The 24,940-nt window shown below is 33.0% G+C and overlaps 1 protein-coding gene across 1 annotated transcript in view; it reads right to left on the bottom strand.

The window, feature by feature from the left end:
* Positions 1–1,723: 1,723 nt before the first annotated feature.
* Positions 1,724–24,940, bottom strand: part of Ras85D (GTPase ras-like protein 1) — a 38,606-nt gene continuing 15,389 nt past the window's right edge. Inside the window, exon 2 of the mRNA XM_072538231.1 lies at positions 1,724–24,730. Coding sequence (XP_072394332.1) covers positions 24,551–24,730 — 180 coding nt within the window. The 3' untranslated portion in view covers positions 1,724–24,550. The remainder of the gene's footprint in view (positions 24,731–24,940) is intronic.

The raw sequence follows: 24,940 nt of genomic DNA, 5'->3' as shown, positions 1-24,940 counted from the left end.
TCTCCTCCTATCATGCTCCTTTGCAGGACAACCAACGCCTAACACCAGCGCCTACACAACACAAATGACGAAAATATGTCCTAAAAAGGCGCGAGAAGATGCTTAAACTTGACTGATATAGATGCGTTTATATATATCAGGCAAGGGCTGTAAGATAAATTAATCGAATTATTTGTTTTTGGATTAGACACACTTTCGAAGCATGTCTCACACTTCCTCAAAATATAACGCTGTAAAGCATACGCGAGTCGATGATAGCATAATAACTATTAAGTATTTGTTGCGTTGTGAATAAGTATTTAAATTTCAAAATTTCATAATGTCCGGAATTAATCTTCTTACACACATGATTAATATGTGAGTGCCAGCTCATAATACTGTTTAGATAGGAGATAGAGGAGTTCTCCTATAAAATCAGGAAGAAGCAGAACTAATCTGACTTGAAAATGGCATGTTTGACCTTGCCGAAACGTCAAAACAATGGCTTTTCCAAAAACCAAAATTATTCAACGCAGACGCAGAGTCAAACCCGGAAAAGTACAGAAACCAACTCTGAGTTGGTTGTTACCTCTCACGACATAAGGTTCACTTTTTCGAACTGGCAAATTGGACGTTCCATTAAAAACTATAATCCTTTATCATCGACTTAATGTCTTATTAATTATAATATTAGTTATTCAAATTATGTAATTTAAGATCATCTGACTTTATCATGTGGCTAGTTCCAACTACTGTGTAGATATTTTTCACTGATGATGATCTGATAGGATCGAAAACGTTCTGAAAATTTTTAAATTCATTTTGGATAATTTTTAAAAATTTTAATAATAAAATTTTATACCATTTTACAAAAAGAAGTTTTTACTACATTGTAAGTTTTTTTAAACAATAGTATACAGCCAACCACTGGGAATTTCCCTTTTAAATTTTGATTCGTCTTCTTCCTATGCCGTCTTGTCAACGGAGGTTGGGGACCACATTTCTAAAAGTTTCTCTGTCTTTAGCAGCGTGGAATAATTCTTATACATCAATGTCTGGTCAGTACCGAATATTTCGCAGCCATGACTTTTTCTTTCTATCCTTTTCCATCTCCATTCCAAGGTATGCTGTCTTGTGTACTTTTTTGAATGAATTTTAAGAACGCTGCCATTTCTATTCGTACCCTGATCTGGTTTGGATCCAATTCAGAGTTGATGTTCCCAGATATTTATATTTTTTCACTCCCTCTATTTTCTGAGCACATAGGTTAGTTGTCCATTATTTGTAGGACATCGATATTATCATAAACTTGGTCTTATCAATGTTAATGCCAAATCCCATTTGGATGCGTTTGCTATAGTCTACATCTAGTAAAGTCTTACTTATCGTGTCGTCGGCAAATCTTATGGTGTTTATTATTTCGAATCAATTCTTATTCCCTCTTTTGTTTCCATAAAGCTTTAAGGTTAATTCCATATGCTGTACTTTGTCAAGAGCCTTTCAAAAGTCTATGAAGCGTATATGCATTCTTGTCATACTCCAGACATTTATGCAAAAGAACTGCCATTACAAATAACTCCTCTCTTGCACCCATGCTACCTCTAATTAAAAGTTAAATTAGATATACAATTTCATAGAATAGCTGCATCGTTCTTCTTCGAGTGTCAATTTTGTTTCCAGATTGATATATGATTATTGTTTAGGAAGTTTCGACATATTTTGTAGGTAAAAATTAAAAGAGAGATAAATTTAACATTTTATTAATAAGAGATGTTTTAGTAAGATATTCCTATGAACTAATAATTGCTACATATGTACTGTTTCTTTGTATATGAAGGCAAAATATCTGGGGTTAGTACATTAAGAAAAAACTTTCATAGAAAAATTTAAGAATAAAGTAATATCCAGGAACATGCTTAACAAATAAAACTTTAAAATTTACTATTTATAAATTCTCATAAAATTTGATACCACATTCACCAAGTCTGTTGCTGTTCCAAGAAGACTATTTTCAAGTTAGTTATAAAGATTTGGTTAGTATCTTTAATTCATTAATTTCCAAGAAAGAGTAACTGAATACTGTTTTATAGTATTCAGTCATAACATTTTAAGATCATCATTGAGTGAATGCCCATTTTCTTTAATAGGAAATTAACAAATTAAGTACCTGTGCAACTTAATCAAATTGAGCATACAGGAAAACCTTATAAAAAGGCATAATAAAGCACAAAATCACATGTGTTATTTAGTGCTTGACAAATTCAACTTTTTACACATTTAAAATAATTATCTTTATCTGACTTTGTGGAAATTCAGGTAAATCAATAAAATAAAAAACCATAAATCTGATTCTTATTTACCAACTCTAGATAAGAATTATTAACTCGGAAATATCTTTTCGCCTATCCATACATAGTTGTAAATTTGATGAAAATTGAGAAAAAAGTAGTTTTCAGTGTTTTATTTATAAATTAAATTTTGTCAAGCATCAGTTGAATCCATCAATTACATGCTTGCATTTGAACTGATTAATACATATATATAAAATGTTTAATGGTACATTTGTTAAAGAGGATTTATTATATAAATTAAATAGATTACATTCATTTTGTAGAAAACAGTGACTTGTGGTTTCTCCATCATTGAAACATCCAGCAATGACCAAACTTTATAGCAAAAATACCAATAATATTACTGTTATACTATATATATATATATATATATATATATATATATATATATATATATATATATGTATATATATATGTATATACTATAATTAATATGAATACAGTAAATAAATTTGTAATAAAGTAAATTTGTTGCACGCGATTGAGTGGCTACTAGGAATTCCGCCCAGAACGTCCATCTATTTTGTAACTAAAACTTCAACAAAAAAATCCTTATGAGGTTATTTAAATGTATTATATAAATTATTGTAATACCCACAAAGCCTTTATTTTTCTTAAGTTCTAAGACATAAATATGAAAAGAGTCCTAAGACATAAATATGGAGCTTAGGAAAAAGCTGGAGAAAGATCAGACAAAAAGAATTAGATCATAATAGGAATTTATGTAAACGCATTTATAAAACTGAAGAACTACTTTGCAAGCATAATCTTGACATATATATTCGCTCCAGCATGCTAACATGCCCTGTCTTCACCCGTGCCGGCCTAATACTGTTAGTCTGAGCTCGATGGTACTTCAAGCAGCACAGACTGGGTGGGAAAGTTATCATCCCTGACAAGAAGCGTTCCAATAGGTAATAGAGAATGTCCTATATGTATACAAAACTATAACACAGATGTGAATAAAGTATAACTAAAGTAAATGTCCGAAAATCAACTCAGAACATGACATAATTGCTGCAACTGTATCATTAACTATAGCTTTGTCGATGGAATATGGCACAAACTCACACCTGGTGAACATAATAGGTACCTCAGAGCTGGCAAACTCTGAGGGTGTATAGCCTTGGCATGGTATGGGCGCCCTGCAATGCCTGGCAGCATTCCTTCCGAATTCGCACTAGTAAAATGGAACCGAGATAAAAAGAGATGGCAAAGAACAGGAACCCATTTCTAAACAAGTAGAGTGAATAGGCTGTATCCAAAATAGGTGTCAATAATCCCAATTACTGTAAAAATGACATTTTTTTGATTTTTTGCTTACCATTAAAAAACTTATTTTTCGTAGTACCTACCTTTAGTTGCAACTTTCCTAATAAATTCTCAGTGATTACATGAGTTTTACGCATATTTCTTTAACTAAGAACATATGGCGACAGATTAGGAACTTTATTTTTACCTCGTTTGATCTTAACTGTCCTGCATTGAGATGTATTAAAGCATTGCAGTTTGAAAGAATTATTTTTCTTTAGAAATCGACAAAGTTTCTAAAACTTTTCTCGTTGCGGTATCCCAGAAGCATCTTTGATTGTCAATATTAGCTATATACCTATGGCAAGTTAGTGCTATTTTTAATATATCGTGTCCATCGGTAACGAACTTTCGTTATTGCTCCCAATCTCTATTAAACCTTAACACAAGGGATGAATGAAAACTAAGACGATAAGAAGACAGATCCAATCAAGACCAAAAAAAAAATGGCGAAAGCAAATTGAGTACTTAAATGAAAATAAAAAGCGTGGAATACAATTATTTTCCTGCCAAGAGAACTTAACGCTTGGCAGGAATTAAGAAATTGAGAAGTAATGAATCGGCATACGAATTAAAAAAAGTTCGATGCTTAGGTTTTGCGCGGTCCGCCTGCTCACCTGAGTATTAGTGCGGATACAGAAAAACTGATGAAAGATTCGAATCCAAAATTTTTAATCCAGAAGTTTATACTTCCGGTTTCGTAAAACATATTAATTAAGTCTCTGAAATAATGTTTGGGGAGAACATGCGTCAGTTAATGACATATTAGTCGCCAATGGGCGTCGAAAATTATGTCATTGTCCTCTAGCGACTTCTATGTAGAGGGAAAACATACACAATAGGACTTTTCATCATGTGACGAACAAAATCGCAGGTGTCATTCAATAGTTTCTTAGTTTCGTACTGTTTTGATCAACAACGGCTGTGAACGCAGTATTATCACCACAATTGCATCAATCATTAGAAAAAATCGTTGATGGCGCTGCATTTATTTATAATTTCGTTGAAGCCTATAATTGTACGCAATTAAAAAGGTGGCTCAAATGTCATGGACGTCCACGAAAAGGAAGTGAGCTGATTGGGAGGTTAGGCATCATAACTTATTTACTATAAAAATAATATTGTAGGTATAGCACGAGATTGTTTATAAAGGAATAAAGGTTTCGGAAAATTACCGTATAACGACACCTCTTCGTTATTCATTTTCGTGCAGATATCATCATAATTTATTAAAAAATTTATTTGCTAATTGCAACACTTTCTTTTTTATTTTCATATTTCTTTTTTTCAATAACTACACTTTCTTCTTCTTCATGTACCATGACCTTTCAGAACGTTTGTTACCATCATAGCTATCTTAATTTTATTCACTTCCACCCTAAATAGCATGCTTGTATCAACACCATACCAATCTGGCAAGTTCTTCAACCATGAGGTTCTTCTTCGTCCTGGACTGCGTTTGCCTACTATTTTTCCTTGCATGATATTTTGTAGCAACCTATATTTGGGACCTCTCATTACATGTCCGAAATACTCCAGCTTTCTCTGCTTGATGCTTTTTATGATCTCAGTAGTCTTTGTAGCTGAGACGTTCTAGTATCGTGGAGTACACTTTCTTTAGTATTTTTTAATCTTAATAATGTGTTCTCAGGTACTTTAACATGCTTGTTTATAAAAAGCAGTACGAAAATAATGGCTGATACTTGAGACGCATGCGCACAAGAAAAATTGTGATGAAAAGGCCTACATTTTCTATTAATATAGTATTTTAAATAGCTGAATTCGATCCAGGAACTTCTGTAAAAGTTAGTATGATTGTCCCTTATACCTACTCTGTTTTTGTAGAGCATTTTATCCCACATTATCAGAGCGAACTTAACATATAAAATGGACATGGAGATAAGAGAATGGTGTTCCTTATTAGATTAACTTACATATTGTGAATAAATGGGGGTATTCTATAAAAAGGAATTATTTCATGACAGCAAGATCAAATCTTGTAGTAAGGAGCAAAGATTATAAATATAATCTATAAATTTATACGAAATATTTTAGTTTAAGTAGAAAAAATGACTTAAACGTTATCTGAATTAGTTGTAATACTTTTAATATATTTTAATTTAATATAGATATCCTACGGCAAGAATTAGTAAGTAAATACTAGAACAAAATATCTAAAATCAATACTTTATTAAAAGTTTGTTACAACTATAGTGACACCATAACAGACTTTCGTCCTAGCCAATCTAAAATTACGAAATTGGTCTGATGAAGACTCCACTGAAAAAATATACTCCTTATCTAAACCATTTAAGCTAATGACATTCTCCGCACATTCTAAAAATGTGGTAGAACTCTTCTAACTACCTGAAGATATGTATTTTAATATTTTCGATCTGTCATTAATATCAGGGGAAATATATGTATCTGCATCTTTAACTTCATCTTAATTACAGTTAATTCGAATGTGCTGCATACCAAAATTAATATAATTATGCAATTCGACATAACTTTTAAAAAAGTGGCGCAGTAGGCGACACTGTAGACTAGCAAGAAGCTTTATAATATGTTTTCTGTATTTTTCAAATTTAATTAATATTTTTAAAGTAGAATAAAGTAATTTTATTATTTATTTATTATTATTTTATAGATTTTAATAAAATTCGCGTAAATCGACTATTCCAACTGTTTACTGTGACTGCGAACCACTATTTCCTTTCGCGGCGCTACTTCGGTGACGCTCGACTCGGCGTTTTGTTAACAGAAAAAGTAATACAATGCCAGTATAGAAGCTTCGCTTCAAAAATATCGATGTTAGAAAGACACACACTTATTGCATTTTTTAAAAATTTGCCTGGCGATCAAAGATTTCATTAGTACTGTCAGACATAGTGCATCTAAGGAACCTAAAAAATTGTTGAATCAATATTCCCGACTGTTATAATATTTGTTTTAGTAGCTGAGAAATATTTTTGAAGATTTTTTTTTTAATGTTCCTATTTTTAATTAAATTATCCTCCCAAAAATGAAAGTTACACGCAAATACAAACTGTGAAAGAAAAAAGATGTTAGCATTGAAATTATTGAAATATAATGTTAAAAATTTGCTCATTTTCGACTATCTCTATGAAGACATCAGGCCTTATTCTAGGGTCTCAGTCACCTGAGTATGTGCCCGAGGTGACGCTGCGGAATACGCCCTAAATCTGAATCACTTTGACTAAGGTATGGTAACTTTAAAGAATCTTATCAAAAAACCCATACTATTGGTGTAATGATGGTGTTATTAACCTTAATCTTCGATTTCCTGTGTCCTTTTGTCGAGCGGAATATGTCAGTCAGCGAAAATAGACTTGGTTGCCCTTTATTTATTATTTTTTATATTTGCTTTTTCTTTTCCCTATGTATTTAATTCGACTCCTAGATATGTGACTCTATTCACTGCTTTAACATCGTCCTCTACATTTTTTGATTTCCATATCCCTTTGCTCTTGTCTATGTTTTGTCTTTTGAATATTTATTTACTATACAAACTTTTTGGTCGCTCTTCTAAATTGTGAATATCTTTCCCTCGTCTCCTTAATTCTGTAGCATATAATGACAGTGTCATCAGTGTAGGCGGAAAGTTGTACTGATTTTATTTGATAGGAGATTGGCTATTCTGACATTCAGCTGTATTATGACATATTCAAGAGTCAGATTGAACAGTCTTGGATCCAGCCTCTCGCCTTTTTGTAGACCTTGCCCTATTTGAAGCTTTCAGTAAGTTTATTCTCTAAGCGGAGCTTTACTGATTTTGAGTCAATCGTCGCTTGCATATATTTTGAAGGGATGTTTAATTTGTAGGATGTTATTAAACCGGCTTTTTTTATTCAGTCATAAACTATTTGAAATCAACGAATATTTTATGATCTGAATATGATGATGAATATCGTGTTTTCAAGATATATTTAACATTGGGTTTACAGTGCAGATTATCAGTTTTTGATCGAGTATGGACCTCCCTGTCGAATGCCGGTTTTAGATTCCCCCATATCTTCACTTAAAAGACCCAACAAAAACAGCTATAGGAAATAATTCTTACCTAAATTAGTAGCCTGTAAAGAAAAGGACAGAAAGCAATTTTAAAATTAAAAATAACGAAGCCTTTGGCACTATTCCTGTCAAAAGAAGAAAGTAGGTAGAAGACATGTTGGAGTGGGATAACTTTAAGCGTTATGTCGCTCAACAACGTCCGATGTATAGTACAGCAGAAGCAGTGAGGTTTTCAAAGCTGTATATGACTCAATGTATAGACAAAAATTACTCCAGACTATGGCGGAATTTCAAAAACCGCTTCAGTTTGTTCAACTGTCGAAACTAACGGCTGAGGTAAAACAATTGCAAAAATGGACTAAGAGAAAGAAACGGACTGTCGTGCCTGCGTAATTCGAAAATCGCAGATGAGTAGAATTTGCACAATGTTTAATAAATCTGTACAAGTGGTCGGATATGCAGATGCCGTCGACATCATTATCAGGTCGACAGAATTTATTGGCTAAGTTTTTCGATCTTAGGACATCTGCACTGAGATTGGGATTAAAAATAAATTTTCAAAATAGAAAATACATGTGCAACATTAAATCAAGAAATTAGATATCTAGATTAAGAAGTGATGACACGTAATTAGAGTGTACAGGTCAAAGAAGTTTACGTTAAAGTCGTTATAGTATGGAGAGAAAAGTTTCCAGAGGAAGGGAAAATGGAAGTTTGTTCTTAAGGTTTGAAAACTTAACTGATGATGAAACCAGAATAGACTCTGATCCATACTCCCGAGACTGTACAGGGAAAGTACCTGTCAACGCAAAGAAAGAGCATAGGCAGCTGAGACGAGACGAAAAACGAATACTAAAGAAGAGAGAGTATATAGAAAACCAACTGAAAGAACTAGAGAAGAACAAATTGAAGCGCGATAGTTCTACAAGTGTGTTAACCAGAATAGAAAGAAATTCAAACCTAGATTATCAATGGTTAGACACATAACAGGAGAGATAATTGGTGATCAGGACCAGACACTAGAAAGATGGGCAGCAAACTTTGAGGAGAGACTATCTAAGAAGAAAGATAGAGTTGCAAGAACCAGAAATCCAGCTCGAAGACATTGAAGACGAAAGTGGGAACGGAAATGTCCCAACAAAGAAAGCAGTCATCAAAGCAATAAAAAAATTGCTAACAAAGGTCCTGGAGTAGAGTCCCAGATCGACTATCGGGATATTGTGGAAACATAATCGGCAAATACCAGTGTGGGTTTCGCAAAGAAAAGTCAATTATCTATCTAATATTTCTTCTGAAATACTTTGGAAAAAAGATATGAGTATGGACTCAATGCTCACCATCTGTTTGTAGATTTTAGATGTGCCTTTGATGGTGTATAAAGAAATGCACTACACAAAGCCATTGTAGAATTCAATATCTCAGAACACTTAGTAAAATTGGTGAAATCAACCCTCGCAAGGTTAGAATGAAGAGCGAAGTATCAGGAATTTTCCAGATACAGTTAGGACTTCAACAAGGAGATAGCCTATCATGCCTTCTATTTAAAATTGCCCTAATTAAGCTATTAGAGAATCTGCGATAACAGGAGGAACCATTATTAATAATACTGTACAAAAAACCAGCGTACGCCGATGACATCGACATTAATGCAAGGAGAAAGACGGACCTGGTCCAAACGTTCACGAAATTGGAAGCAGCAACAGAATGGTGCTACAGGTTAATACTAGTAAAAATAAGTAAAATACTAGTGAAAGAACAAAAGTATTGATATACAGAACTGTTATCAAGCCCGTCCTTACCTACGCGTCAGAAACATGGACGATGACAAAAAGCGATGAAGAACGTTTAGGCTCTTTCGATATATTTATAAAGGCGAGCACGAAAACGGATTATCACGCAGGCTCAATAATTTTGAACTTTACCGTCTTTCTAGTGAATCTGATATTACGAGGTCCCTGAAAATAAACAGGCTGCGGTGGCTAGACCACATCTTCTTCTTGTAGTGCCTAACCGTTTCGGATGTTTTCCACCATCATGGCAATCTGTATTTTGCAAACTACTGCTCTGAAAAGATTTGTAGTTGTTTTGTTGAACCACGTACTTAGATTTTTCAGCTAGTTTTCCTTATAGAATTAATTGCAACAACCCATATCTTTAGCTGTTCCTCATGATGTGACCGAGGTATTCGATTTGGCTGTTTGTCTAAGCCACATAAAGATAATAAAACAGATAAAGCCGCTGAAACACATTTATAACCAAAGAACGGATGGAGTGAGAAAGAGAGGCAATCCCAGAACAAGATTTAAGGTACCTATGTTAAGAGTACGGAATTGGAAAAACATGGCGAAGAATAGGAAGGAATGGAAGCTGATCGTGGAGCTGGCCAAGAGAAAATGATGACGACTGCGAACTTGACCTAAATTACACATATAGGCGCATTTTCGGTAAAGGTTAGTCCGATCTAGACAAATTTTGATATCCCAAGACTCTGGGCAGTGTTAGTATTATGTTTGTACTACCGACTCATAACAAAGTGTTTTTATTCTAGCCTTATACTGAAATGTAAGAATCCTCTTCTTCGTTTCATTTCACAAGTGTTAATAGATGTTTTCTCCCTAATTAATGGTGTCTGTGGTATTAAATATTGACATCAAGGTCTGATTGTGATTATGTCCCACTCCCCCCACCTCGTGTCTATCCATAATATCCCTTTTCCCCTAGCTTACCATTCCCAACTCCTTCACACACAATTTTAACAGGTGAAAAAGCACCAGAACGAGTGTGACTACGGTAAGATGTGGGACTATGTATTTTAGTGAGCTTGGTACTTGCCTTTCGACGAACTTTCAAGTTTGTTGCGTCGAATTTGACGCGGTAGAACCGAAACAAATTTTGTTAATTCGTAACGTATAGGCGAAATTATTCTCTTCTTACCACACTATTTAAAACATTTGGTTCTATTTACAGGTTTCTTCTTGGGTATTTTTGTTTTTTATTCAAAACTGTATTTTTTAGAGATGCGTTTTATAAACGTATAAAATCTCTCGTTCACACGTACAAAACATGAAAAATTTTGCAACAAACGAAGCAAATTGACCATTATTACATTATGTATGTCTAGAAAGGTATGAAAAGGTATTTGAAGCATAGCGAAAAAATATTCTTCCTATTTTAACATTACATATACTTACTTTTGATCAATATATATATATATATATATATATATATATATATATATATATATATATATATATATATATTATTTACATTTAATATCTATTTTTAACTTGGGAGTCTCAATAATAACTATATTTAACATGATTTCACATGGACGTATGATGGGTCCTATAAGGACTTAAGCCGTTCCCAGAATCTCTCTAACTCTCTAGGGCTTTGGCCAATCATATAGAGCCACGGCCTCGATATTGGTGTTAGGGAGCAAACCAAACATTCATTATAATTCCTTGGTCACGCTTTTGAGATTTATCATTGCGGAACCATACCATTCTCTTTCCAAAGTCAGCTAAAGAGAAAAAAATATGACCTAGAAATCTACAAAGTTCCGATGTTTAAAGGAAAAAAATCGATCTCGATCATCTTTTGATTGAAAATCCATTGGGTCATTGCACATTGAATTTATTTGTTCAAAAGTAACTGGGCGCAGACGGACAAGCTATAAGACCCGTGGGAAAAAATATCCTTTTTTTAATATGTTTAATATTTTCATTTGATTTGTTAACGAGAATATAGTAAATTGTAATGTAACCTCTCATAGAAAAGTTTCAATTATGACTTATACCAGTAAATTAATAGGTGTTATATCATATTTCAAAATGAGTTGTTTTAGATTTGTTATTTTTGGAGAAAATTTATATTTTTCTGAGCTTGATATACCCAAGAACTTTTGAATTTAAAAATAAGGGAATAGAGCATAAAGCAACCATTCTGGCAGTTTAAATAACTAAAACAAACATCAACACGCCTCGCTAATTTGTAATCACTTTAAAGTTTGAAGGAAAGTATGATCTAAAGAATTCATCAACAAATTTAGCTGTGCATTCCAAGCATACACTCTATCTACGACCGATATTTTCTAACTTATAAAAATAATAAATGCCCAACTGAGCTAGTTGGAATCCAAGTATTTCCAATTGCCGAAATATGGTAAAACTTCATATTAGCAGGAACTCTTATATTAACCTGAAATTGGAACAAAAAGAAAAAACTGTGTTAACTTACGATTGAACTTACAATGCATAGTTTTCGAAGACAGGTATTTCACAGAAATTTTAAAATATGTTCTCTATAACATTTTCCATCAAGAACGTGAGTATGGTAAAGTTTGTTTAGCAGAAAATGGTTGACTTCAATTAGTGCGGTCGTAAATATTATTAAATCTATCTGACTTGGCCCATTGTTAAGACCTTGTACCTCAGGTAAACCATTGTTACCTGAAACCGGACCTTTTATACTATTATCGGTTAACCCAGATATTCGGTACTAATTGAAGTCAACCATTTACTGCTAAACAAACTTTACTGTAAACTTATTTTTACCAATGTTGCCACGTTTAAAAAACATATTGTTTCTTGAAAAAATACTAATTTATTGCGATTGCAGTTTTCTCTTTTCGACGGTGTCTTATAACCAGACTTAGGGAAATATGTACAGAGCATATTTTGTCTATTTTATGCAACTAGTAAACTTTTGCATATTTTTATATAAATCGAAGTAAAATGCATAAAAACACTAAAGTAATGCCCCTATTTGGATGCAATCCGTTTAAATGTTCTTGGTATTTTACAATAGATAAAAATCCCTTTAATAACAGGGAGAGATACCCATTATTTGAGCGGGAAATTTCTGTAATATTTCCTTGAAACCATATCAGGTTTTTGATTCACGAGAAACTTCTTCCAGATTTCTGTCATCCATTTTTCCTTGGATTTTCCGTTTTAAAATTTCATATTAAGTGGCGTAAATATTGTATTAATAATAATCCTCAGATATCCAATGCACTTCAGGAATTAATTTTTATAAAATGTCAGGGTGGTGTACGTTCACGTTTAATTTATATAATAGAATTTGTTTTGTATTGTTTATTTTTTTATTTTGTTAAGATAAAACATCTCAATTGTTCCAACAATACTTTCTTGCAATTATAAAAAGCTTGTTTGGACGGTAGTGAAATGTCTTTATCGAATTCGCCTGTTAATGAACTCGTTGAGGTTACAAATTCAATAAAATATCGCTTTACTGGCCATTTTTTAACTATAATTTTTATTTTTATCGTCGTCGGCATTAAAATGTATGGTATATAGTTTACAACATTAAGATTTAATTGTTGTATATATTCTGATTTTTTCTAGATGCATATATTTCGCCCTCTATCATTGACAGTCGAAATACCGAACCATCACTGACCCGCAGTGACGCCTAATATCGGTTTTTAATAAATTCGACAGGCATCTTGGTATCTTATGCTACGAATCTTTGCAGGAGGGGATAGATACACGAACATTGAATTTTAACATCACAATGTAATGATTCCTAACAAAATATACAAAAATCAAAACACATCTAATATACAGCAAGTAATAGTAACAGTATATATAATTATAATTTAGACAATATTACATAAAAAAGAAATATAATTTTTGAATATTTCTGGCCAATTATTATTTGTAAACAATGCTTAAGAGTATGAAGGACTTTGGTGCATAGTGCAAGAATTAAAAACACTATTATTCGCATGATACAAAATAATTACCATGATTTTTATTTTTCAATCAGCACTCTCCAAATTGAGAAAAATGCTTAGACCTGAGAGGAGACTGATAAAAAGATGTTAAAGAATGCTAAATCATGAAAGAATTTCAAATATTGAATTGGGAAAATATATCCACAAACTTAAACACAACGAAAGGTTTAACACGGCGGTTCTCGCTATCTAAAAAGTAATGCTAATTGAGCGCGCGAGCATCGTTAAGTATTACTCCTGGCACATATCAGGAGTAATACTCAACGACATATCTAGGATTAGTGTGCAAACTATCGCACGATTAACGATTGTATTTTTCTTCTGTTTTGCATAGTAAAAAATCAGTGTGCGGACTCGTTTATGTGGAATTATCATTTAGGATTGGAAAGCGTGAATAATTTGAAAGACAAATGTGACAAATCTTTGTCACATTGGGTGTAGAATACACCACATATCTTTCAAAGACTGTTTAAAAATCATGGCTTGAAAGTTATTTTTATGTATCATCTCCGTCTTGCAATCATTTATGAGAATATTGACACTTATTTGATAACAATTTAAATATCTCTTAAGTTTAAGACACAATACGATTTAAAATGAATTTCATGCGTTATGCACCAGAACAAACCAAACGTATAGAGTACATATGCGTATTAAGATAAACGAGAATAAAAGTAATAAAAGCTTAACCTCAAGTTTTGATTCACTTCTATTTATAAAACCTACCTGTTGAGCAGTACAAGCCACAGCTAAAGTAAAAAGGACAAATTCCTTATTTTACTCAGTTCTGCAACAAATGACCAGCCCACTTGCCGCCGATTTCTAAATATAAAATATATATATCCTAATCTCTACCATCCATCCTATTCGACTTTTTAGATTGAGCTGTGGCGAGCACCGTTGTGATACAGACGTACCCTCTTTAACAACTATACTAGTGAATGTGTAGTAACATTTTCATCACAAAGTGTGTGCGTAAGGAAAATACCGTACTTTAAGAGAAGCAGTTTTTTTTAAATGTAGTGGGTTTATACAGGGTGACCAATTTTTGTGATAAAATTCAGTAATCTTGTTCGCCATTTTCGGTACGTTATGTTTGAGCTTTTTGTTAACAACGTATATAAGCGCTATCATTAGTTTAACTCTTGTCGGTCTAAGGTAGGCAACATGTGGGATCAGGGCAGTGTGGGATGCACAGGGTCGCCTTCCGTTAAAAAGTTCTCGGGGTGTGAATTTCAATGTTTGGTTTTTGATTAGTGATTTCCATGTTCGACATATATTTAGGGTGTCATCTCTATTCTTTAGGTTTCCTTGTAATTATATTTCTATTGATTGTCTTAATGTCCTCGTTATATAATTTGAGATGGCGGCAATCTGTTATATTAACTGTTATATATATATATATATATATATATATATATATATATATATCCGGAACTGGCCGGAAGTTCAGGGTTCTGAAAGGATAAGTCTTGTCAAAGCACGGAACTCCGGAGGCAGGAGTGAACTATACAACCTATACAAATATACATTCCAGCAACACCCGGAACATTAGTCAGCCTTTATACAGATGGCAGATCCATAGCGCCAAACACAGGAACTAGAAATCTACTAACTGCCTTGAACGCATTAGAAGGCTGGTGCATACAATGGCAAATAGTTGCAAACTCATAGAAGACTCAAGCAGTAATGTTTAAGAAGAGAAAAGAACACTAAAAACCCAACTAGGATTACTCAATGGAGTACATCTCTCGTATGGTGACTCAAGGGCACCACCGAAAAGAATAACCAAAAAACCTACAATAGATGTTTAAGAAAAGATGCAAAAGTACCCCGGTACATAGCTGGACCACCTCTTGCTTAGACACAAGCAACAGGGTACCAGACACAATGGAAGAGAAAGCATGAGTAAAATTCGGCCAACTAGAAAACTACCAAAACCATATCCTGCGGGAGATAGTAGGGTAACAACAACTACTTGGTAATACATATATAAAACTAGATAGCATTGTAGCTCTATGTAACCGTAGAAGAACTAGCTCCTCCTATAATTCACCGTAGGTGATAATACTTAATCCTTTCCTAAAAGTAAACTTTATAAAAACTATAAAGATACTAAAAAAAAACGCCACCTGTGACAAAAATACTACTAAAAAAGACTGAGAGGGACCCACTCGCTCCGAGTCGCCTCGCCAGGCATAGCCCGAAACAGGGACTCATGACGACATGACAAAAGGACTATAACACCTCACGCTGTTCTAGTTTTATACACGGAGAATACGTCATGTAAAGGTCCCATTTCTCGGGGTTAACTTTGCTATAGCTCACAATTAGGAAGACAGTAGTCTACCACGTGGGGGAGTGGTAGAGTATCCAAGGAGCATTGAGGCTGTGAAGATTAAATTAATCTCTGGCTAGTGCAGGTGCTAACCCTACTCACACCAAGTACTGTATGTCCGATTGTCCTATTCGGGAATCATGGTTCCAGAGGCGGGATTATTATTGTGCGTACGTGTGAGAATTTACGTTTTGAATGAGGCTATAGTGAGGCGTTCTTTCAGATTTGTTTGTCATTAAGAAATGTGGTAGACAAATCTAAAACAACGTGTATTTAATTATAAATTTGGAATCTTACCTACCTCTTTCGCACTGATCCACACAAGGTTCTTTATAATATATAAAAACTGATTTTATCTAAAATTGTGATGAATTCAACGTGAATTTTTGTACGTGTGTCTTAAATATAGATGTCTTGTAATTGATGTAGTTTCCAAGTAAATTTCTCGCATTAATTTATAATCTTAGATTTTTCTACTTAACTTTCACTTTGTCTACTATCTTGTTGAGGATATATTTTGTTTTCTACTATAAAAACAGATATATTGCATATAATAAAAGTTGATCACCTTGTATAATTTATTTTCATAAGTATTTAACAGCAAGCGGAGTTCATTTGGGAATTTAGCACTGAGAAAATGGAAACATCTTCAAAGTAATAAAATCATGAGGCAAAGTATATAAAATCGATTTAAAAAAGAAAAAAAATATTAAATGTATATGAGTTCCTGCTAAAAATATACAGTTACAGTATTAACCAGTCTTTATAGTTTCTACTTAAAGTTAAATAACTCTACTGGCAAGCTAGTTGATACAAAATGATAATTTTTTCGATGACATATTCATTTGCTGGAGTGTTGTAACATAGCAGTAGAGAGAGTAGGAGGTGAGTCGTAACTGACCTCGAGATTTCACGTCTAATACATGTCACGAAAAATAGAGACTAGAAAAAATAGAGTAGGAATTATTAAATCTACCATTTACAGGGTTCCCAACCCTCGATGGCATTTCTAAGGGTTGTGAAGGAAGACGAAAGCTTATCTGACATTAAACGAAAGATTTTGTGGAAAATATTATACCAATTTAATTTTTTAGAAAGAAGCACAATTGGAAGTAAGGTCAAAAGTATTGAAATCTGCATATTGGACGTAATAAAAAGTTTTTCTAACATTTGCCAGACAGAAATGACTTCAGATATCTTTTATACAGATGATTGACTTAATTCCAGAAAATTCTACAATCATTATAAGCGATTGAGACTTCGTATGGTTCATCTTGTAGTTTAGTCCCTTTCTCTATCTTTTTGGCAAGTATTTTTGCTATTATTATCGTGCTTGAGTTTCCAATTGTCAATATTTTTAGAAATTATCCAGTACTGCTATATGTTAAGTAATCTTAAAGCTACTTTAAATGAAATGATAAAAATGTAACCGTTGAAATCACTATACTAGTGACAAAACTGTCCAAATCAGTCTTTGGGTAATATCTATTCTACAATTTGTAACTTGAAAGCCCATAAAATGAAGAAACGTTATAGGCTTTCTAAATATTGAAATTGTATACTCGCCGCTTACCATAAAAGTATTTTATAGTCAACGGTTATATACTTTTTCTGGTAGTAATTGAAATAATACAACTGATATACAACAGAGGCATTATTTTGCAAAATATTCGTAATATAATATGTACATATATCGTTCTACTGTTGTACATATTTGTAAATTCGCAATAATCTAATATATGATTTTTAACGACACCAGTCACTTATATTCATCATTTGAACAGTCTCTTGAATGTTGTTACGTCTCAAAGTCGGTCATTGTCAACAATGTAATTGTTTCGGACTCTTCTCTCCTTCAGGTACCTTTCCCATTACTGAAGGTTGGCAATTATTACAGCCAATAGTTTTCTATCTTGAGCTGTTCTTAGTCAATGGGTGTCCATGCCTGTTCAATCTCTTGCATTCTTCAGTCGCGAGCAGTCTCTTCTTCTTGGACCTCTTTTTCCTTCCATTGTGAGTCGTAGACAGTTGTATTTTCTTCTCTGTAAATATGTTCTATATCACTTGTTTACAATATTTATGAGTTCTCTCTCAGTCCCCATCTTTGTCAGCACCTCATTCTTGGTAACGTGCTCTAACAGATCTACCACATTCAAAGGCTTCTACCTACCTTATACTTGTAATTTCAAGAGTCCATGTTACCACTTCGTATAACAGTATCCAATGATAAGGTAGAGTTTGTTAGGAATTTCTTCATTCTTTGAAAGGCGGACCTAGCATACTCTATACGAGCTCGTAGTCAAGATCGTTTGTTATCCAGCAACCAAGATACCGAAATTTTTGTAAGGGTTCTATCTGTTTGTTATAGATTACTTTTGTTTTATTTGTGTTTATTTTCACCTCTAAAGTATCTCCTTCCCTGGTTATATTATTCAAAAATAGTTGCAAGAGTTCAGAACTAACCGCAAGAATGACGGTGTCGTTTCGGGTTCAAAAATTGCTAGTTTCTATATATTTTCTCTTGCTGAACCAGGTAATCACGATGGAATTGTTTAATGTCGATTAAAAGATAGTTTTATCTTGATTTTTAGCACATTTCATAATCATAACTGATTTTTTATTTTTGACTGTTTGATATTGTGACTGGTGCATAGTTTTTGCATAGTTTAGGCTATAACGGCAACATTTCTTGCTGAGAACGCTTCGCTTGTGTGAAATTCAATATGCCACAAAATTGTGTTCATTCAGTGAACAATTTCTGTTATATATGTGGTGAAATAACATTGTTATCGCAGAGACATAACCTCAGATCTGTTGGGAAAACTGCGTATTATTTTGATATTAAGATAGGGGACCAGAACAAGACTTGGGCACTACTTATTTTTCGCAATTCTTGTTCAGTTATATTACAAGAATGGTTGAAAAGAATGTAAATACCATACTGATAACTAGTACTTCTTCTTGACTCTATAATTAAAGTAAGGTTGTTAATGAAGAAATAAGGATAGTTCAATATCCGAATTATTCCACCACAAAATTATAAGTTGGGATTAAAATATGAAGTTAATGTTGCAGAAAAAGAAAATCAAACAAATCTTCCACATCTTATGATCCTGATTGAAAGAATATATAGTAAACCGCACATAACGGAATCTTGTTCAACGTGACGTCGGGATATCCCATTACAGATATCATCAGCAGGATGGACTTTTTGAGAAAAAAGATTATTTTGTCATTAGAGACCTATACAAACGCAAGTTACACTACCCATAACACTGCTGTTCACATAATATAAAAGCAGACTGGCCTGCAATTTGATAAAAAGATCCAGCATTTGACAGATCTTTGCAAGCAAAGAAAAATATGTTTGAGATGTTCTATTGTATGTAGATTTTTAGACAACAAACAGATTATAATCACCAATAACTCGGTTTAAATATGTCTTAAAATCCACCTTTTCCGTTCCCACTTCGATTTCTCCCCTAGTTGTGGAGCTGTGAGTGATGAGCATGAAAAAAGATTCCATCAGAATATTATAGTAATTGAAAAATAGTATCGAGGTCATTGAAACGAAGCTATGCTTGCAGATTACTGCTGGTCTGTATGTAGATACCCCTGAAACTCACAAAAAATAGAGCCCGACGAAATCTGCAATTTTCTGGAGAAAGATCGAACAATCCTACTCGAAGGACCAACGTATGATTCGAATGCCCTATGTTCAGACTTCTGGATCGACGAAGTAAAATAATACGCAGTCGAATGTTGTAGAGTAAATGATTTAATGGTAGCCTAAAATAGATACACTTAACGCAAATTCAAAATGACTAAACGTATTGACTAAGGTAAATATTCCGATGGTATATACACAAGAGAATTAAATCCCAATTTATAAGCTCACAATATAAAACAACAATTCATCGAAATGCAAACAATTTGTACCTTTGGCACGAGGTGCTTATATCCATAAAATATTTGCATTATGAAATTATGGTTATAGTATTTACAAAGGATCAAGTTTTACTGGAAGGAAAATGACCTCCTCAATAAATTATGTCAGATTGCCAATTAAAGCGTATAATTTGTGATGTCGGTTGATTATAAAATATTTAAATTGCAAGCGGTGACTCCGATTTCAATTACTTTTAGAAATACTCTACTTAATTCTGACATCAAGATAACTATTATTTGACTGAACTACATGAACTTATAATACATCTTCTGATCTAAAATGTCGTTAAAATATGTTTCCTAGTTTCCCAGTACTCAAAATATACTAAATTTGCCGATAACGACGCCGTTCTAGAAGATTATTTTTGTGTTTCGTAATATTTGATATTTCATGGCATTTTTTTTCTTTTCCTTGTGATTTTATTAATTTTTGTACCAAGCTTTTTTGTATAACGAGGTTTACCTGGCTTTGCATAGTCATTTATATATAAAATTTTGATATAAAACCACACCTGTGGCTTTATGTCTTTTTACAAGCATCATTTCTTAGGAAAAACAGAAATAATAGATACAACAAGCGTCAGCTAAGAAAAACCAGCACTGATTCTCATGTTCGTACCGCTCTAACTCAATCCGTGTTGACATTGATGACGACACGACACTTTGCTAAGAATATCACCTCTCGGCAACATTCAGAAATACTAAAAATGCCCGTCTTTGGTTCTTCCTATCTGGCGATTATTACACAACCCATTAGAATAAAGAAAAACGATTTAATATTTTAGAAATACACTTTATTTCCTAAATTTTGTGCTGCAGACTGGTACAGCAATTAATAAAATCGGAATAACAACAAAAATGTTTTTATAAAATAGAAGAACGGCGTTTTTGCCGGCATGTAAATATTTATACTATATATATAATAAATCGAAATCAAAATTATTTTATATTAACTCATAGTCACACAATACACGCACTTTTGTACACTCACACTGTATTTTTTTGTATTAACTTGTAACAATGCTACAGATTAGGAAGTGATAAAAGAATGCCTTAGTGCATTTTGATTACAGCGATATGAGCGGGCATGATTTTTTACTTTAACAGTAGGAATAAATCTTTTAACAAATATTTAAAATTACCAATTGTTCTGATATTACCAATAAAAATCTAATTATCTGTAGTAAATTTTTCAATTAAGCATTATAAAGTGGAAGCACGGGCAAAAATGGGAGGCTTACAAGCGCAAGTTTGATCGCCTAATGGGCAGGTCTTAACCTATGCGAGTTATGATTCTTAAATTTGTACCGAGTCGCGCACCTACGTCACTTGGGAACTAAAAATCCTCCGTGTAAATATATGGTTCTTTTATGATTCAACTACATAAATCATTTGACATTCAGACTTTTTTTTAAGAATTTATTGTATATTTGTGGACTTAAAAATCCATACAATAGTAGCATATCAACACTAAAATGACAGGTTGTGGCTACTTGTAAAAATACAATCAAAACGCCTACAGGTACTGATGTAAACTACTTCATATTTCCAGAAAACGAAGATTTGTCAAGACACTGGGTAGATACTTGTCGAAGAGAAGATAAAATCGATTTAAAATATGATGGGTAAAATAAATATTCTGATGAATCCTGTTTCGTGATATTGGTGGAGAACAACAACAAATTTTATAAAAAAATTTACCACAAACTCAAATGGAAGAAAAAAATGAGGAGCGAAAAGTTATTTCCGGTACAAGTAGTTTTGTTTAGCCTGTATATTTACCAAGAAGAAATGGTTTCCCCTAATATAAATTGAATAGTGTGTATACATTATTAAAACATAAAATTAGATAATTTATTACTCACAAAAGTATATACAAGACAGAATGATATCTTAAAACAGGATAATATAGCTGAAAGTCAGTAAGAATGGTACACCTACAAAATATGAATATAGGAAGAACACTACCAAAGATTTAGAACCGGACAACCATCATGAAGAAAAAAACAAGGAACCCCAGAAAAAATGGATCTCAATTATTCTCAAGTAATTTTAGTTTTTTGTTCAGTTGAAAACTCAGGTCAGAGATCAGCTTCATGGTTTGTTTTAGAAGGGCAGCATTTTTTATCTCCAGATGTACGTAGATGTCACATTTTATACAGGAACCAGCCCATTATTGCATTTTTTTCTAAGCTTCTTTGGGATTAAAAATGAAAAAACTGTTGCTATACATAACTCTTATCAAACCTGTCCTCACCTACGCGTAAAAAATGGAAAAGGAAAACATTTATTTGAAATTTTGAGGTCTACCACCTTATAGTGAACCTAACATTACCCAGGACAAATGTTAAAGACCAGGTGGGGGAAACCGAAGAACATTAAGAATGAAAAAACTGAAAACTAAGGCAAATAATAAAAAATAATGGAGCCATTCTAGAGGAGGGCAATTAAGGATGATGATGACTTTATTATTAATGAATGATAAGAAAATATAAAAAAACTCAATACAGTAAAACCTCCCTTAACCGAAACCTTTTTAACCGAAACATCGTTTAACCGAAACGGCTGACAGTTTCAATAATTTCGTCAATAAAAAGTAAATGTTTGTCGCAAAACGTAAACAATTCCGTTAATTTCACTCACCAGTTGATGTCTATGTGTGTTGGGAAATCACAAAAACCAAGAGCTCTAAAAGATATTTCCGAAAAGGCATTTTAAGGTATAGAAGCCAAAAAAGTTCATGGATGTCGACCACTTTATTTTTAGAATGGTTTGAAAATGAATTCGTCTCAAGTGTAAAATCCTTTTTAAAATCAAAAAACCTTCTCATCAAAGCATTGTTGCTTGTTGACAATGCGCCCTCACCCTCAAAATCTACAAAATGGTGACAATTGTCAGATTTTTGCCACCGAATATCACAAGCTTAATCCAGCCGTTAGACCAGGGAGTCATAGAGACATTCAAGAGACATTATAGAGAAGCATTCTTAAGACATCTGTTATTACAGGAGACGAATTAATCCAAAAGTGTTCCCGAAATTCTCAAATCTTTAACAATAAAACATTTTTATTGGTGAGCTGAGTCGTGGGCCAAGATCAAATCTTCAACTTTGGAAAAATGCTGGAACAAACTTTTTGATAAGATTTTGATTGACGATCCTGAAGAAGAAAATGGTAAGAAAACGACAGAAGAAATTAAACCTTTCATTAAAAATTTGCCGGGACATGACGAAATTAACTAAGAAGAGATGCGTGACTGGTTAGCAGCTGATGATTCAGAACGTGAATTCATCGACCAGGACATCATTGATATGGTTCTTTATCAAGACAACCTGAGCATATCAGATGACGAAGATGACGACCCAAGAGGCAACAGGCAGCACAAGACCGTCGACGAGATTTTCAATGCTTTAGAGGAAAGAATTTTATACAGTAGGCCTAATTAGTTAGGGACACGACTAGATTCTTAATTTTTGTTGTCATTACATAAAGTTTTGTCCTTTTCAGATTGCTTTACGTTTCGTCGATCAATCGAATGAGGCAAACTCATGACGTTCTGCAAATTAACGATGGAGGGAGAGAGAAACATCGTTGTCAAACGAAAACGCAAAAAAAATAGCAGATTTCTTTAAAAAAGCATGTTAAACTTGTTCATTTTCCTTAATTTTATTACTTTATTTTGGATTTACTTATTAGAAAACATTACGAAATCAACTCATAGTATTTTTTAATACCAATACTTTGATCAAGAATATTATAAAAAACCATGTTATTTTTAACCGAAATTCTTGTTATCCGAAACGGCCTCCCCCCCAATTATTTCGGTTAACGGAGGTTTTACTGTACTACTCAAACTATTCCAACTTTTTATGCTTTTGGAATGTAGTCTTATTGTTATACACTAAGATCAGTTTTTATAGACTTTGTGACATTTCTGGAATAAGTAGAAGATAGTAGAGGAAGGATTAATAGATTTTGTAAATGATTCGTTGCCAGCCATTGATTGTCAGCGATTTGAAAACCACTAGTTACAAAAATCTAGTAACAAACATCACAACTATCAAATCTCAAGTAACAAGAGAACGAAAGAACGCTGTCTACCTCCAAATTCCACCGTATGGTATTCTCTTCACTCGGAAAATGAATTAACCACAAGCATTTTGACTGAAAAACTTTAATTTTACCATAAAACGCAACATATAGGTATTGACGAATGTTATGTCGTAGAAATATCTACGAAGCTTTCCCACTAAAGGGAAAATAACATGAAAAACAGCATAAACTACAATGATATCAAATAAAGTTATAAACTTTTTGAAAAATTACAAAAAAAAATTATGTTTCACGAAGAAATATAGGCATCATCTCAATATCAAAAGCAATTGTGATGGTTGTTACTTTTTATTATTTAAAGTATGCTTTCTAGATATTGAAAAACTTATTAATCACATTTACTAATGCTTTTTTATGCTAAAGGTCACAAAGCCTCCATCCATGGTTTATACAAACCAAGAATAATATTGCACAATTCTTTTTAATAAAAGAATTTAATGTTTATAAAGCTGAATTCTAAAAATTATCAATAACATATACTAACTTCTCTTATTTTATAATAAAAAGAGAGGAACAAGATAATAAACCATTTAGTTCATGTTTGCACATTACTAAAAAACCCACCAATATTGTAAAAAATCATTACCCTCTCACCACTTTCGTAATCTGTAGCTAATTTAAAAATCAAAGTGATTTGTTATAATAAATTTATAACAGATATCACCCGATCTTTCCAAGAAATAGAAAGAGATCACTAGTAACAAGTCCAGTCTACCTACAGTATTGAGCACCGGAGCTTAAAAGGCCCACGCCCATGTCCGTGGCCATGAGACCATTTTTTCCTATTTGATTTGTCCTTGCGAATTTCTCGAACTAATGTGTAGAAGGCATCGTCAACTCCCATTCTTGTTTTTGCAGAGGTTTCTACAAAAGGTATACCATATTGCTTCGCAACCTAAAAAATAATTAAAAATAAAATCTACAAGAAAAACGAAATTTTTTTAGTTGGATGTATACCATGAATCACAAAAGTTTCATTTAAAAATCGTTTATAAAAGGTATGTAATTTTTCGGGTTACATCACAGAACGTTTTCGGACTAAAGAGTCCATCGTCAGTGTACTATTACCAGGTATACATGAGTCACTAAAACCACTAAATATCTG

Source organism: Diabrotica undecimpunctata, chromosome 7 (assembly GCF_040954645.1).
Source record: "Diabrotica undecimpunctata isolate CICGRU chromosome 7, icDiaUnde3, whole genome shotgun sequence".
NCBI lineage: Eukaryota > Metazoa > Arthropoda > Insecta > Coleoptera > Chrysomelidae > Diabrotica > Diabrotica undecimpunctata.
Note: the sequence above shows the minus strand (reverse complement) of the source record. Positions and strands in the feature narration are given on the sequence as shown.